Source organism: Bombina bombina, chromosome 2 (assembly GCF_027579735.1).
Source record: "Bombina bombina isolate aBomBom1 chromosome 2, aBomBom1.pri, whole genome shotgun sequence".
In the NCBI taxonomy this organism is placed as follows: Eukaryota; Metazoa; Chordata; class Amphibia; order Anura; family Bombinatoridae; genus Bombina; species Bombina bombina.
Genome location: NC_069500.1, coordinates 437,495,933 through 437,508,554, shown reverse-complemented (window position 1 = coordinate 437,508,554; position 12,622 = coordinate 437,495,933). Strand labels below are relative to the sequence as shown.

The window sequence follows — 12,622 nt, the reverse complement described above, 5'->3', positions numbered from 1 at the left end:
ACCACACTTTCAGAAAAGCCTCTCTTGGCCAAGACTAGGCGTTCAATCTCCACGCAGTCAGCCTCAGAAAATCGAGATTTTGATGTTGAAAAGGGCCCTGTTCCAGCAGATCCCTGCAACAGGGTAACCTCCACGGCGGAGAGGATGAAATCTCTGCCAAATCCGCAAAACACGTCCTCCGCGGCCACAAAGGAGCAATCAAAATGGCCGAAACCCACTCCTGTTTGATGCGTGCCACTACATGAGGTAGAAGTGGTAACGGTAGAAAAATGTAAGCTAGGCTGAATCCCCAAGGCTCTGCTAAGGAATCTATCAGCTCTGCCTGGGGATCCCTGGACCTCGACCCGTAACAGGGTACCTTGCAATTGAGTCTGGATGCCATGAGATCTATCTCCGGCGTTCCCCACCAGAGACAAATCTCCGCAAACACATCTGGGTGAATTGACCATTCCCCTGGATGGAAGGATTGCCTGTGGAGAAAGTTGTCCACACCTGGAATGTGATTCGCTGAGAGCGAGCAGCTGTGGGACTCCGCCAATTCCAATATCCGAGACACCTCCCTCATGGCTAGGGAGCTCCTCATACCCTTCTGATGGTTGATGTAAGCCACCGAGGTTATGTTGTCGGTATGGAATCTGATGAAGCTTAACGCCCCCAGAGGAGGCCATGCCTTCAGAGCATTGTAGATTGTTTCGGTGTTCCAGGACAATTTTCCTTGTGCCATCTTGGCACCCAAAACATCTCCCAGGACGGTCACAATCTCCATCACCTCCATACATTGAGCCACAGATAGGCTTGCGGAGGACTGAAGGGCAAGATAAGCGGATACAATCTTCCGGCGTTGATGGTCTGTGAGAAATATCTTCATGGACATAGAGTCTATTATCGTGCCCAGGAACTCTACCCTGTTGCTGGGATGTCGTCGAGATAGGGCGCCAACGCAATGCCTCTGGATCTGGCCACTGCAAGTAGCGCCCCCAGAACCTTCGTGAAGACACTCAGGGCCGTGGAAGTGTTGGTCCAGAAACGTAAATCTTAGGAAATGGAAGTGGTCCCTGTGAATTGGCACATGAAGGTAAGCGTCCTTCAAGTCTATAGTTGTCATGAACTGTCCCTCTTGAACCAGGGGCAGAATAGATCTGATCGTTTCCATTTTGAATGATGGAACACTTAGAAACTAGGTCCAGAATCGGGCAGAACGTGCCCTCCTCCATTGGAACCACAAAAAGATTTTAATAGTATCCTAGACCCCTTTCTGCTAGGGGCAATGGTACGATATCTGAACCCTTTCCTGTAACCCTGGACAACAACGTCCAGAACCCAAGTATCCTGAACGTCCTGCAACCAGGCTTCTGAGAAGAGAGATAATCTGCCCCATACCTAATCCAGAGACCGGTTGGGGGCCGCCCCTTCATGACTATTTTCTCTCGGCAGGCTTCTTGCTCTGCTTTGACTTGTTCCAAGAATGAGCCGGTTTCCAAGTTCCCTTGGACTGGTCCGCTTTTGCGGCGGGCTGCTAGCGCTTGGCCTTGTCCGCACAAAAGGGACAAAAAGTAGATCCTTTAGGCTTAGCCTTCTTATCCTGTGGTAGGAAAGCTCCCTTGCCTCCCGTAACCGTGGATATGATCGAATCCAATCCTGGACCAAACAGAATCTTTCCTTGAAAAGACAGGGACAACAGCCTCGACTTAGAGGTCATGTCCGCAGACCAAGACTTTAGCCACAGAGCCCTGCGAGCTAAAACGGAAAAACCGGACACCTTAGCGTTCAGTCGAAAAATTTGCATATTGGTATCACATATGAAAGAATTGGCAAACTTGAGCACCTTAATCTTATCCTGTATCTCGTCGATGGAAGTCTCCCCCTCGACCATTTCACACAGGGATTCACACCAATATGTCGTAGCTCCGGCGACCGCAGCTACGGCCGCTGCCGGCTGAAAAACAAACCCTGTGTGTTGAAAAATTTTCCTTAACATGTTGTCCAACTTTTTATCCATGGGCTCTTTAAACGACAAACTATCCTCGAGGGGAATAGTTGTCCACTTTGCGAGCATGGAGATAGCACCATCCACCTTAGGGACAGTACCCCACGGCTCAAGCTGAGAGTCCGGAACGGGGAACAGTTTCTTAAAGGAAGAAGAAGGGGAAAAGGAAGAACCTAATTGCTCCCATTCATTCTTAATAATATCCGCCATCTTAACAGGAACCGGGAAGGCCGGAGGCACACCCTGTGCTCATATACCTTATCAAGTTTAGGAATCGCAGGTTAGCATAGGAGAGCATCATGTGTTACTAATGCAGAGTCAGACGCTTACCTGTTAAAGAGATTAATATTTCACTCTTGATACCCTAAACAAGTTGAATTTATTCACAGTTTATTGTGTAACAAAGACTAACACTTTTAAACTTAGGCAGGTATGTGTTTATAATAAATCTGAAGCTCAGCCAGGGTACCAATATAATCCCACAATTCCTAGGTATATAGTATTTGATTTAAAGAGACATAGCAGTCAATTAAAACATTCATGATTCAGATTGGGTGTTGGGAGGGCGGCATTCAAATTTAGTTTTCTTATCAATGTAACCTCTTTCTCTTGATGTCTTTGGTTGAAACAGGTCCCCTTTACATAACAGCATACTGAAGTGGGCATGTGTTATGTCATATGCATATTTTGAGCACTATGTGGGCAGCAGTACACATAGCAAAGTTATGAAAGCAACTTGTAGAGGGGTGCTGCAAGAGGCAGTGATGATGACAGCAGGGAACACTTACATTTACTACTATTTGCAAGAATTATTTGGATGTCTCCTACCAAAAGACTGATGCATTCAAAACAGTTGTTCTAGCTTTACAGCCGTCATGCTCACTAGTTTTACCATAGTGTGGCTTAAACTACTGCAGTTTAAATCTTCCTCTGCATTTATTTTGTAGTATGTTAAAATCTGCATTAAACAATTGTTACCACAGCTTTAATTTTAATGTATACAATTTTTAATGAAGCAGACGTAAAGAAATTGTTTTAATTAATGAATGAAATAATAACTTACTGTACAACTATCACGTAAAGTGTCAAATTTTCGCTGGATTTCATCCCGGTGAGACTAAAAATAAATTAAAATTACAATGAATTAGTTAATCATCTGAAAAATACCAATATAACCACTTTATGAAGTATATATAAATTATGGGGCAACTTGTTTATAAGTGATAGTAATCAAAGCACTAAAAAGTGTGTTCCTTATATGGCAAATACAGTGGGTATTGAAAAGAATCATCCCCCCCTTGAAAATAATCACATTTTGTTGCTTTGCAGCCTGAAATAAAGACAGACACAGTTTGTATTTATCCAGTTGTAATTACTCAGTGCAACATATAACATCCAAGTGAAAGATATAACACCAACATGTCAGGCAAAAAACTAAATTTATGCTTACCTGATAAATTTCTTTCTTTTGCGATGTACCGAGTCCACGGATTCATCCTAACTTGTGGGATATTGTCCTAACTGACAGGAAGTATCAAAGAGAGCACCACAGCAGAGATGTCTATATAGCTCCCCCCTTAACTCCAACCCCCAGTCATTCGACCGAAGGCCAAGGAAGAAAAGGAGAAACTATAAGGTGCAGAGGTGACTGAAGTTTACATAAAAAAAAATACTATCTGTCTTGAATAGACAGGGCGGGCCGTGGACTCGGTACATCGCAAAAGAAAGAAATTTATCGGGTAAGCATAAATTTTGTTTTCTTTTGCATGATGTACCGAGTCCACGGATTCATCCTAACTTGTGGGATACCAATACCAAAGCTTTAGGACACGGATGAAGGGAGGGACAAGACAGGAACCTAAACAGAAGGCACCACTGCTTGCAAAACCTTTCTCCCAAAAATAGCCTACGAAGAAGCAAAAGTATAAAATTTATACAATTTTGAAAAGGTATGAAGCGACGACCAAGTCGCAGCCTTACAAATCTGTTCAACAGAAGCATCATTTTTAAAAGCCCATGTGGAAGCTACCGCTCTAGTAGAATGAGCTGTAATCCTTTCAGGAGGCTGCTGTCCAGCAGTCTCATAAGCCAAACGGATGATGCTTTTCAGCCAAAAGGAAAGAGAAGTCGCCGTAGCCTTTTGACCCCTACGCTTTCCAGAATAGACAACAAACAAAGAAGATGTTTGACGAAAATCTTTGGTTGCCTGCAAATAAAATTTCAAAGCACGAACCACGTCCAAGTTGTGCAACAGACATTCCTTCTTACAAGAAGGATTAGGACACAGAGAAGGAACAACAATTTCTTGATTGATATTCCTGTTAGTAACAACCTTAGGTATGAACCCAGGCTTGGTACGCAAAACCACCTTATCAGCATGGAACACAAGATAAGGAGAGTCACATTGTAATGCAGATAGTTCAGAAACTCTTCGAGCTGAAGAGATAGCAACTAGGAACAAAACTTTCCAAGATAAAAGAACTAAATTTAGACTCCATGGCGAAGCAATAGGTTTAAACACAGGCTTAATTATAACTAAAGCCTGACAAAAAGCACGAACATCTGGAACATCTGCCAGACGCTTGTGCAACAAAATAGACAGAGCAGATATCTGTCCCTTTAGGGAACTAGCTGATAATCCTTTCTCCAATCCCTCTTGGAGAAAAGACAAAATCCTAGGAATCCTGATTTTACTCCAGGAGAAGTCTTTGGATTTGCACAAAAAAACATATTTACGTCATATCTTATGATAAATTTTCCTGGTAACAGGCTTTCGAGCCTGAATCAAGGTATTTATGACTGACTCAGAGAAACCCCGCTTTGATAGAATCGTTCAATCTCCAAGCAGTCAGTTGCAGAAAAAATAGATTTGGATGCTTGAATGGACCTTGAATCAGAAGGTCCTGTCTCAATGGCAGAGACCATGGTGGAAGGGATGACATGTCCACCAGGTCTGCATACAAAGTCCTGCGTGGCCACGCGAGCGCTATCAAAATCACTGATGCTCTCTCCTGTTTGATTCTGGCAATCAGACGTGGAAGGAGAGGTAAAGGTGGAAACACATAAGCCAGGTTGAACGACCAGGGTACTGCTAGATCATCTATCAGTACAGCCTGAGGATCCCTTGACCTGGAGCCATAACAAGGAAGTTTGGCGTTCTGACGAGATGCCATCAGATCCAACGCTGGTGTGCCCCATAGCCAAAACAGCTGAGCAAACACCTCCGGATGGAATTCCCACTCCCCCGGATGAAAAGACTGACGACTTAGAAAATCTGCCTCCCAGTTCTCTACACCTGGGATATAGATCGCTGACAGATGGCAAGAGTGAGCCTCTGCCCATTGGATTATCCTTGAGACCTCTATCATCTAAGGAACTCTTTGTTCCGCCCTGATGATTGATATAAGCCACAGTCGTGATGTTGTCCGACTGAAACCTGATGAATCTGGCCGAAGCCAGCTGATGCCATGCCTGGAGAGCATTGAATATCGCTCTTAATTCCAGAATATTTATCGGTAGGAGAGCCTCCTCCCAAGTCCACAAACCCTGAGCTTTCAGGGAATTCCAGACTGCACCCCAGCCCAGAAGACTGGCGTCCGTAGTCACTATAACCCATTCTGGCCTGCGGAAACACATTCCCTGGGACAGATGATCCTGTGACAACCACCAAAGAAGAGAGTCTCTGGTCTCTTGATCCACATTTATCTGAGGAGGTAAATCCACATAATCCCCATTTCACTGATTGAGCAGGCATAGTTGCAGTGGTCTGAGATGCAAGCGAGCAAATGGAACTATGTCCATTGCCGCTACCATTAGTCCGATTACCTCCATACACTGAGCCACTGATGGCCGAGGAATGGAATGAAGAGCTTGGCAGGTGGACAAAATCTTTGATTTCCTGACCTCCGTCAGAAATATTTTCATGTCCACCGAGTCGATCAGAGTCCCTAGAAATGAAACTCTTGTGAGGGGGGAAAGAGAAATCTTTTTTACGTTCACTTTCCACCCGTGAGACCTTAGAAAGGCCAACACTAAGTCCATGTGAGACTTGGCTAGTTGGAAGGATGACGCTTGAATTAGAATGTCGTCTAGATAAGGCGCCACTGCTATGCCCCGTGGCCTTAGAACCGCCAGAAAAGACCCTAGCACCTTCGTGAAGATTTGAGGCGCCGTGGCCAACCGGAAAGGAAGAGCCACAAACTGATAATGCTTGTCCAGAAAGGCGAACCTGAGGAACTGGTGATGATCTTTGTGGATAGGAATGTGCAGATATGCATCCTTTAAGTCCACGGTGGTCATATATTGACCCTCCTGGATCAATGGTAAGATAGTCCGAATGGTCTCCATCTTGAAAGATGGAACTCTTAGGAATTGGTTTAGGATCTTGAGATCCAGAATTGGTCTGAAGGTTCCCTCCTTTTTGGGAACTATAAACAGATTGGAGTAGAACCCCTGCCCCTGTTCTGCTTTTGGAAATGGGCAGATCACTCCCATGATAAAAAAGTCTTCTACACAGCGTAAGAACGCCTCTCTTTTTGTCGGGTTTACAGACAATTGAGAAAGATGGAACCTCCCCCTTGGAGGGGAATCCTTGAAATCTAGAAGGTATCCCTGGGTTACAATTTCTACTGCCCAGGAATCCTGACGTCTCTTGCCTAGGCCTGAGCAAAGAGAGAGAGTCTGCCCCCTACTAGATCCGGTCCCGTATCAGGGGCTACCCCTTCATGCTGACTTAGTGGCAGCAGCAGGCTTTTTGGCCTGTTTACCCTTGTTCCAAACTGATTAGGTCTCCAGGTTGGCTTGGATTGAGTAAAGTTCCCCTCTTGCTTTGCAGCAGTGGAAGAGGTAGAGGGACCACTCTTGAAGTTTCGAAAGGAACGAAAATTATATTGTTTGGTCCTTGTCTTATTTGACTTATCCTGAGGGAGGGTATGACCCTTCCCTCCAGTAATGTCTGAAATGATCTTTTTCAATGCAGGCCCGAATAGGGTCTTACCTTTGAAAGGGATGGACAAAAGCTTAGATTTAGATGACACATCAGCTGACCAGGACTTTAGCCATAACGCTCTACTCGCTAAAATGGCAAAACCTGAATTCTTAGCCACTAATTTAGCAAGATGAAAAGTCACATCTGTAATAAAAGTATTAGTCAACTTAAGAGCCTTAATTCTGTCCAAAATATCATCTAGTGGGGTCTCCAGCTGAAGAGCCACTTCTAGAGCCTCAAACCAAAAGGCAGCTGCAGTGGTTACAGGAACAATGCATTCTATAGGTTGAAGAAGAAAACCTTGATGAACAAATATTTTCTTTAGGAGACCCTCTAATTTTTTATCCATAGGATCAATGAAAGCACAACTGTCTTCAATAGGTATAGTTGTACGCTTAGCCATGGTAGAAATAGCTCCCTCCACCTTAGGGACCGTCTGCCATGAGTCCTTTATGGTGTCAGAAATGGGAAACAATTTCTTAAAAACAGGAGGGAGAGAGAACGGAATAACAGAAATTTATGTAAGAACTTACCTGATAAATTCATTTCTTTCATATTAGCAAGAGTCCATGAGCTAGTGACGTATGGGATATACATTCCTACCAGGAGGGGCAAAGTTTCCCAAACCACAAAATGCCTATAAATATACCCCCACCACACCCACAAATCAGTTTAACGTATAGCCAAGAAGTGGGGTGATAAGAAAAAAAGTGCGAAAGCATAAAAAATAAGGAATTGGAATAATTGTGCTTTATACAAAAAAATCAAAACCACCACAAAAAAGGGTGGGCCTCATGGACTCTTGCTAATATGAAAGAAATGAATTTATCAGGTAAGTTCTTACATAAATTATGTTTTCTTTCATGTAATTAGCAAGAGTCCATGAGCTAGTGACGTATGGGATAATGACTACCCAAGATGTGGATCTTCCACACAAGAGTCACTAGAGAGGGAGGGATAAAATAAAGACAGCCAATTCCGCTGAAAATAATCCACACCCAAAATAAAGTATAAATCTTATAATGAAAAAAAAACTGAAATTATAAGCAGAAGAATCAAACTGAAACAGCTGCCTGAAGTACTTTTCTACCAAAAACTGCTTCAGAAGAAGAAAACACATCAAAATGGTAGAATTTAGTAAAAGTATGCAAAGAAGACCAAGTTGCTGCTTTGCAAATCTGATCAACCGAAGCTTCATTCCTAAACGTCCAGGAAGTAGAAACTGACCTAGTAGAATGAGCTGTAATCCTTTGAGGCGGAGTTTTACCCGACTCGACATAAGCATGATGAATTAAAGATTTCAACCAAGATGCCAAAGAAATGGCAGAGGCCTTCTGACCTTTCCTAGAACCGGAAAAGATAACAAATAGACTAGAAGTCTTTCGGAAATTCTTAGTAGCTTCAACATAATATTTCAAAGCTCTAACTACATCCAAAGAATGCAATGATCTCTCCTTAGAATTCTTAGGATTAGGACATAATGAAGGAACCACAATTTATCTACCAATGTTGTTAGAATTCACAACCTTAGGTAAAAATTTAAAAGAAGTTCGCAACACCGCCTTATCCTGATGAAAAATCAGAAAAGGAGACTCACAAGAAAGAGCAGATAATTCAGAAACTCTTCTAGCAGAAGAGATGGCCAAAAGAAACAAAACTTTCCAAGAAAGTAATTTAATGTCTAATGAATGCATAGGTTCAAACGGAGGAGCTTGAAGAGCCCCCAGAACCAAATTCAAACTCCAAGGAGGAGAAATTGACTTAATGACAGGTTTTATACGAACCAAAGCTTGTACAAAACAATGAATATCAGGAAGATTAGCAATCTTTCTATGAAAAAGAACAGAAAGAGCAGAGATTTGTCCTTTCAAGGAACTTGCAGACAAACCTTTATCCAAACCATCCTGAAGAAACTGTAAAATTCTCTGAATTCTAAAAGAATGCCAGGAAAAGTGATGAGAAAGACACCAAGAAATGTAAGTCTTCCAGACTCTATAATATATCTTCCTAGATACAGATTTACGAGCCTGTAACATAGTATTAATCACAGAGTCAGAGAAACCTCTTTGACTAAGAATCAAGCGTTCAATCTCCATACCTTTAAATTTAAGGATTTGAGATCCTGATGGAAAAAAGGACCTTGCGACAGAAGGTCTGGTCTTAACGGAAGAGTCCACGGTTGGCAAGAGGCCATCCGGACAAGATCCGTATACCAAAACCTGTGAGGCCATGCTGGAGCCACCAGCAGAACAAACAAGCATTCCTTCAGAATCTTGGAGATTACTCTTGGAAGTAGAACTAGAGGCGGAAAGATATAGGCAGGATGATACTTCCAAGGAAGTGACAATGCATCCACTGCTTCCGCTTGAGGATCCCTGGATCTGGACAGATACCTGGGAAGTTTCTTGTTTAGATGAGAAGCCATCAGATCTATTTCTGGAAGTCCCCACATTTGAACAATCTGAAGAAATACCTCTGGGTGAAGAGACCATTCGCCCGGATGTAACGTTTGGCGACTGAGATAATACGCTTCCCAATTGTCTATACCTGGGATATGAACCGCAGAAACTAGACAGGAGCTGGATTCCGCCCATACCAGTATTCAAGATACTTCTTTCATAGCCAGAGGACTGTGAGTCCCTCCTTGATGATTGATGTATGCCACAGTTGTGACATTGTCTGTCTGAAAACAAATGAACGATTCTCTCTTTAGAAGAGGCCATGACTGAAGAGCTCTGAAAAGTTCCAAAATGTTGATTGGTAATCTCACCTCCTGAGATTCCCAAACCCCTTGTGCTGTCAGAGACCCTCAAACAGCTACCCAACCTGTCAGACTTGCATCTGTTGAAATTACAGTCCAGGTCGGAAGAACAAAAGAAGCCCCCTGAACTAAACGATGGTGATCTGTCCACCACGTCAGAGAGTGTCGTACAATCGGTTTTAAAGATATTAATTGAGATATCTTTGTTCAATCCCTGCACCACTGGTTCAGCATACAGAGCTGAAGAGATCGCATGTGAAAACGAGCAAAGGGGATCTCGTCCGATGCAGCAGTCATAAGACCTAGAATTTCCATGCATAAGGCTACCGAAGGGAATGATTGTGATTGAAGGTTTCGACAAGCTGAAATCAATTTAGACGTCTCTTGTCTGTCAGAGACAGAGTCATGGACACTGAATCTATCTGGAAACCTAAAAAGGTTACCCTTGTTTGAGGAATCAATGAACTTTTCGGTAAATTGATCCTCCAACCATGATCTTGAAGAAACACGACAAGTAGATTCGTATGAGATTCTGCTAAATGTGAAGACTGAGCAAGTACCAAGATATCGTCCAAATAAGGAAATACCACAATACCCTGTTCTCTGATTACAGACAGAAGGGCACCGAGAACCTTTGTAAAAATTCTTGGAGCTGTTGCTAGGCCAAACGGCAGAGCCACAAACTGGTAATGCTCGTCTAGGAAAGAGAATCTCAGAAACTGATAGTGATCTGGATGAATCGGAATATGCAGATATGCATCCTGTAAATCTATTGTGGACATATAATGCCCTTGCTGAACAAAAGGCAGGATAGTCCTTATAGTTACCATTTTGAATGTTGGTATCCTTACATAACGATTCAATATTTTTAGATCCAGAACTGGTCTGAAGGAATTCTCCTTCTTTGGTACAATGAAGAGATTTGAATAAAACCCCAGCCCCTGTTCCAGAACTGGAACTGGCATAACTACTCCAGCCAACTCTAGATCTGAAACACATTTCAAAAATGCTTGAGCCTTCGCTGGATTTACTGGGACACGGGAAAGAAAAAATCTCTTTGCAGGAGGCCTTATCTTGAAGCCAATTCTGTACCCTTCTGAAACAATGTTTTGAATCCAAAGATTGTGAATTGAATTGATCCAAATTTCTTTGAAAAATCGTAATCTGCCCCCTACCAGCTGGGCTGGAATGAGGGCCGCACCTTCATGTGGACTTGGGAGCTGGCTTTGATTTTCTAAAAGGCTTGGATTTATTCCAGACTGGAGATGGTTTCCAAACTGATACCGCTCCTGTGAGTGAAGGATCAGGCTTTTGTTCCTTATTGTGACGAAAGGAACGAAAACGATTATTAGACCTAAATTTACCTTTAGATCTTTTATCCTGTGGTAAAAAAGTTCCTTTCCCTCCAGTAACAGTTGAGATAATAGAATCCAACTGAGAACCAAATAATTTATTACCCTGGAAAGAAAGGGAAAGCAAAGTTGACTTAGAAGACATATCAGCATTCCAAGTTTTAAGCCATAAAGCTCTTCTAGCTAAAATAGCTAGAGACATATACCTGACATCAACTCTAATGATATCAAAGATGGCATCACAAATAAAGTTATTAGCATGTTGAAGAAGATTAACAATGCTATGAGAATTATGATCTGTTACTTGTTGCGCTAAAGCTTTTAACCAAAAAGTTGAAGCTGCAGCAACATCCGCTAAAGATATAGCAGGTCTAAGAAGATTACCTGAACATAAGTAAGCTTTTCTTAGAAAGGATTCAATCTTCCTATCAAAGGATCCTTAAAGGAAGTACTATCTGCCGTAGGAATAGTAGTACGTTTAGCCAGAGTAGAGACAGCCCCATCAACCTTAGGGATTTTGTCCCAAAATTCTAATCTGTCAGATGGCACAGGATATAATTGCTTAAAACGTTTAGGAGTAAATGAATTACCCAAATTATTCCATTCCCTGGAGATTACTTCAGAAATAGCATCAGGGACAGGAAAACCTCTGGAATAACTACAGGAGATTTAAAAACCTTATTTAAACGTTTAGATTTAGTATTAGGAGGACCAGAATCCTCTATTTCTAATGCAATTAAGACCTCTTTAAGTAAAGAACGAATAAATTCCATTTTGAATAAATAACATTAGAACTTACCTGATAAATTAATTTCTTTCATATTAGCAAGAGTCCATAAGCTAGTGACGTATGGGATATACATTCCTACCATGAGGGGCAAAGTTTCCCAAACCTTAAAATGCCTATAAATACACACCTCACCACACCCACAAATCAGTTTAACGAATAGCCAAGAAGTGGGGTGATAAGAAAAAAGTGCGAAAGCATAAAAAATAAGGAATTGGAATAATTGTGCTTTATACAAAAAAAAAAAAATCATAACCACCACAAAAAGGGTGGGCCTCATGGACTCTTGCTAATATGAAAGAAATGGATTTATCAGGTAAGTTCTTACATAAATTATGTTTTCTTTCATGTAATTAGCAAGAGTCCATGAGCTAGTGACGTATGGGATAATGACTACCCAAGATGTGGATCTTCCACGCAAGAGTCACTAGAGAGGGAGGGATAAAATAAAGACAGCCAATTCCTGCTGAAAATAATCCACACCCAAAATAAAGTTTAATGAAAAACATAAGCAGAAGATTCAAACTGAAACCGCTGCCTGAAGTACTTTTCTACCAAAAACTGCTTCAGAAGAAGAAAACACATCAAAATGGTATTTAGTAAAAGTATGCAAAGAGGACCAAGTTGCTGCTTTGCAAATCTGATCAACCAAAGCTTCATTCCTAAACGCCCAGGAAGTAGAAACTGACCTAGTAGAATGAGCTGTAATCCTTTGAGGCGGAGTTTTACCCGACTCGACATAGGCATG

At 42.1% G+C, this 12,622-nt stretch overlaps 1 protein-coding gene across 1 annotated transcript in view; it reads right to left on the bottom strand.

Annotated features, from left to right (window-relative positions):
- CIT (citron rho-interacting serine/threonine kinase) overlaps nt 1-12,622 on the bottom strand; it is an 839,833-nt gene that overhangs the window by 282,615 nt on the left and 544,596 nt on the right. The window contains exon 25 of the mRNA XM_053702064.1: nt 3,051-3,104. Coding sequence (XP_053558039.1) covers nt 3,051-3,104 — 54 coding nt within the window. The remainder of the gene's footprint in view (nt 1-3,050; nt 3,105-12,622) is intronic.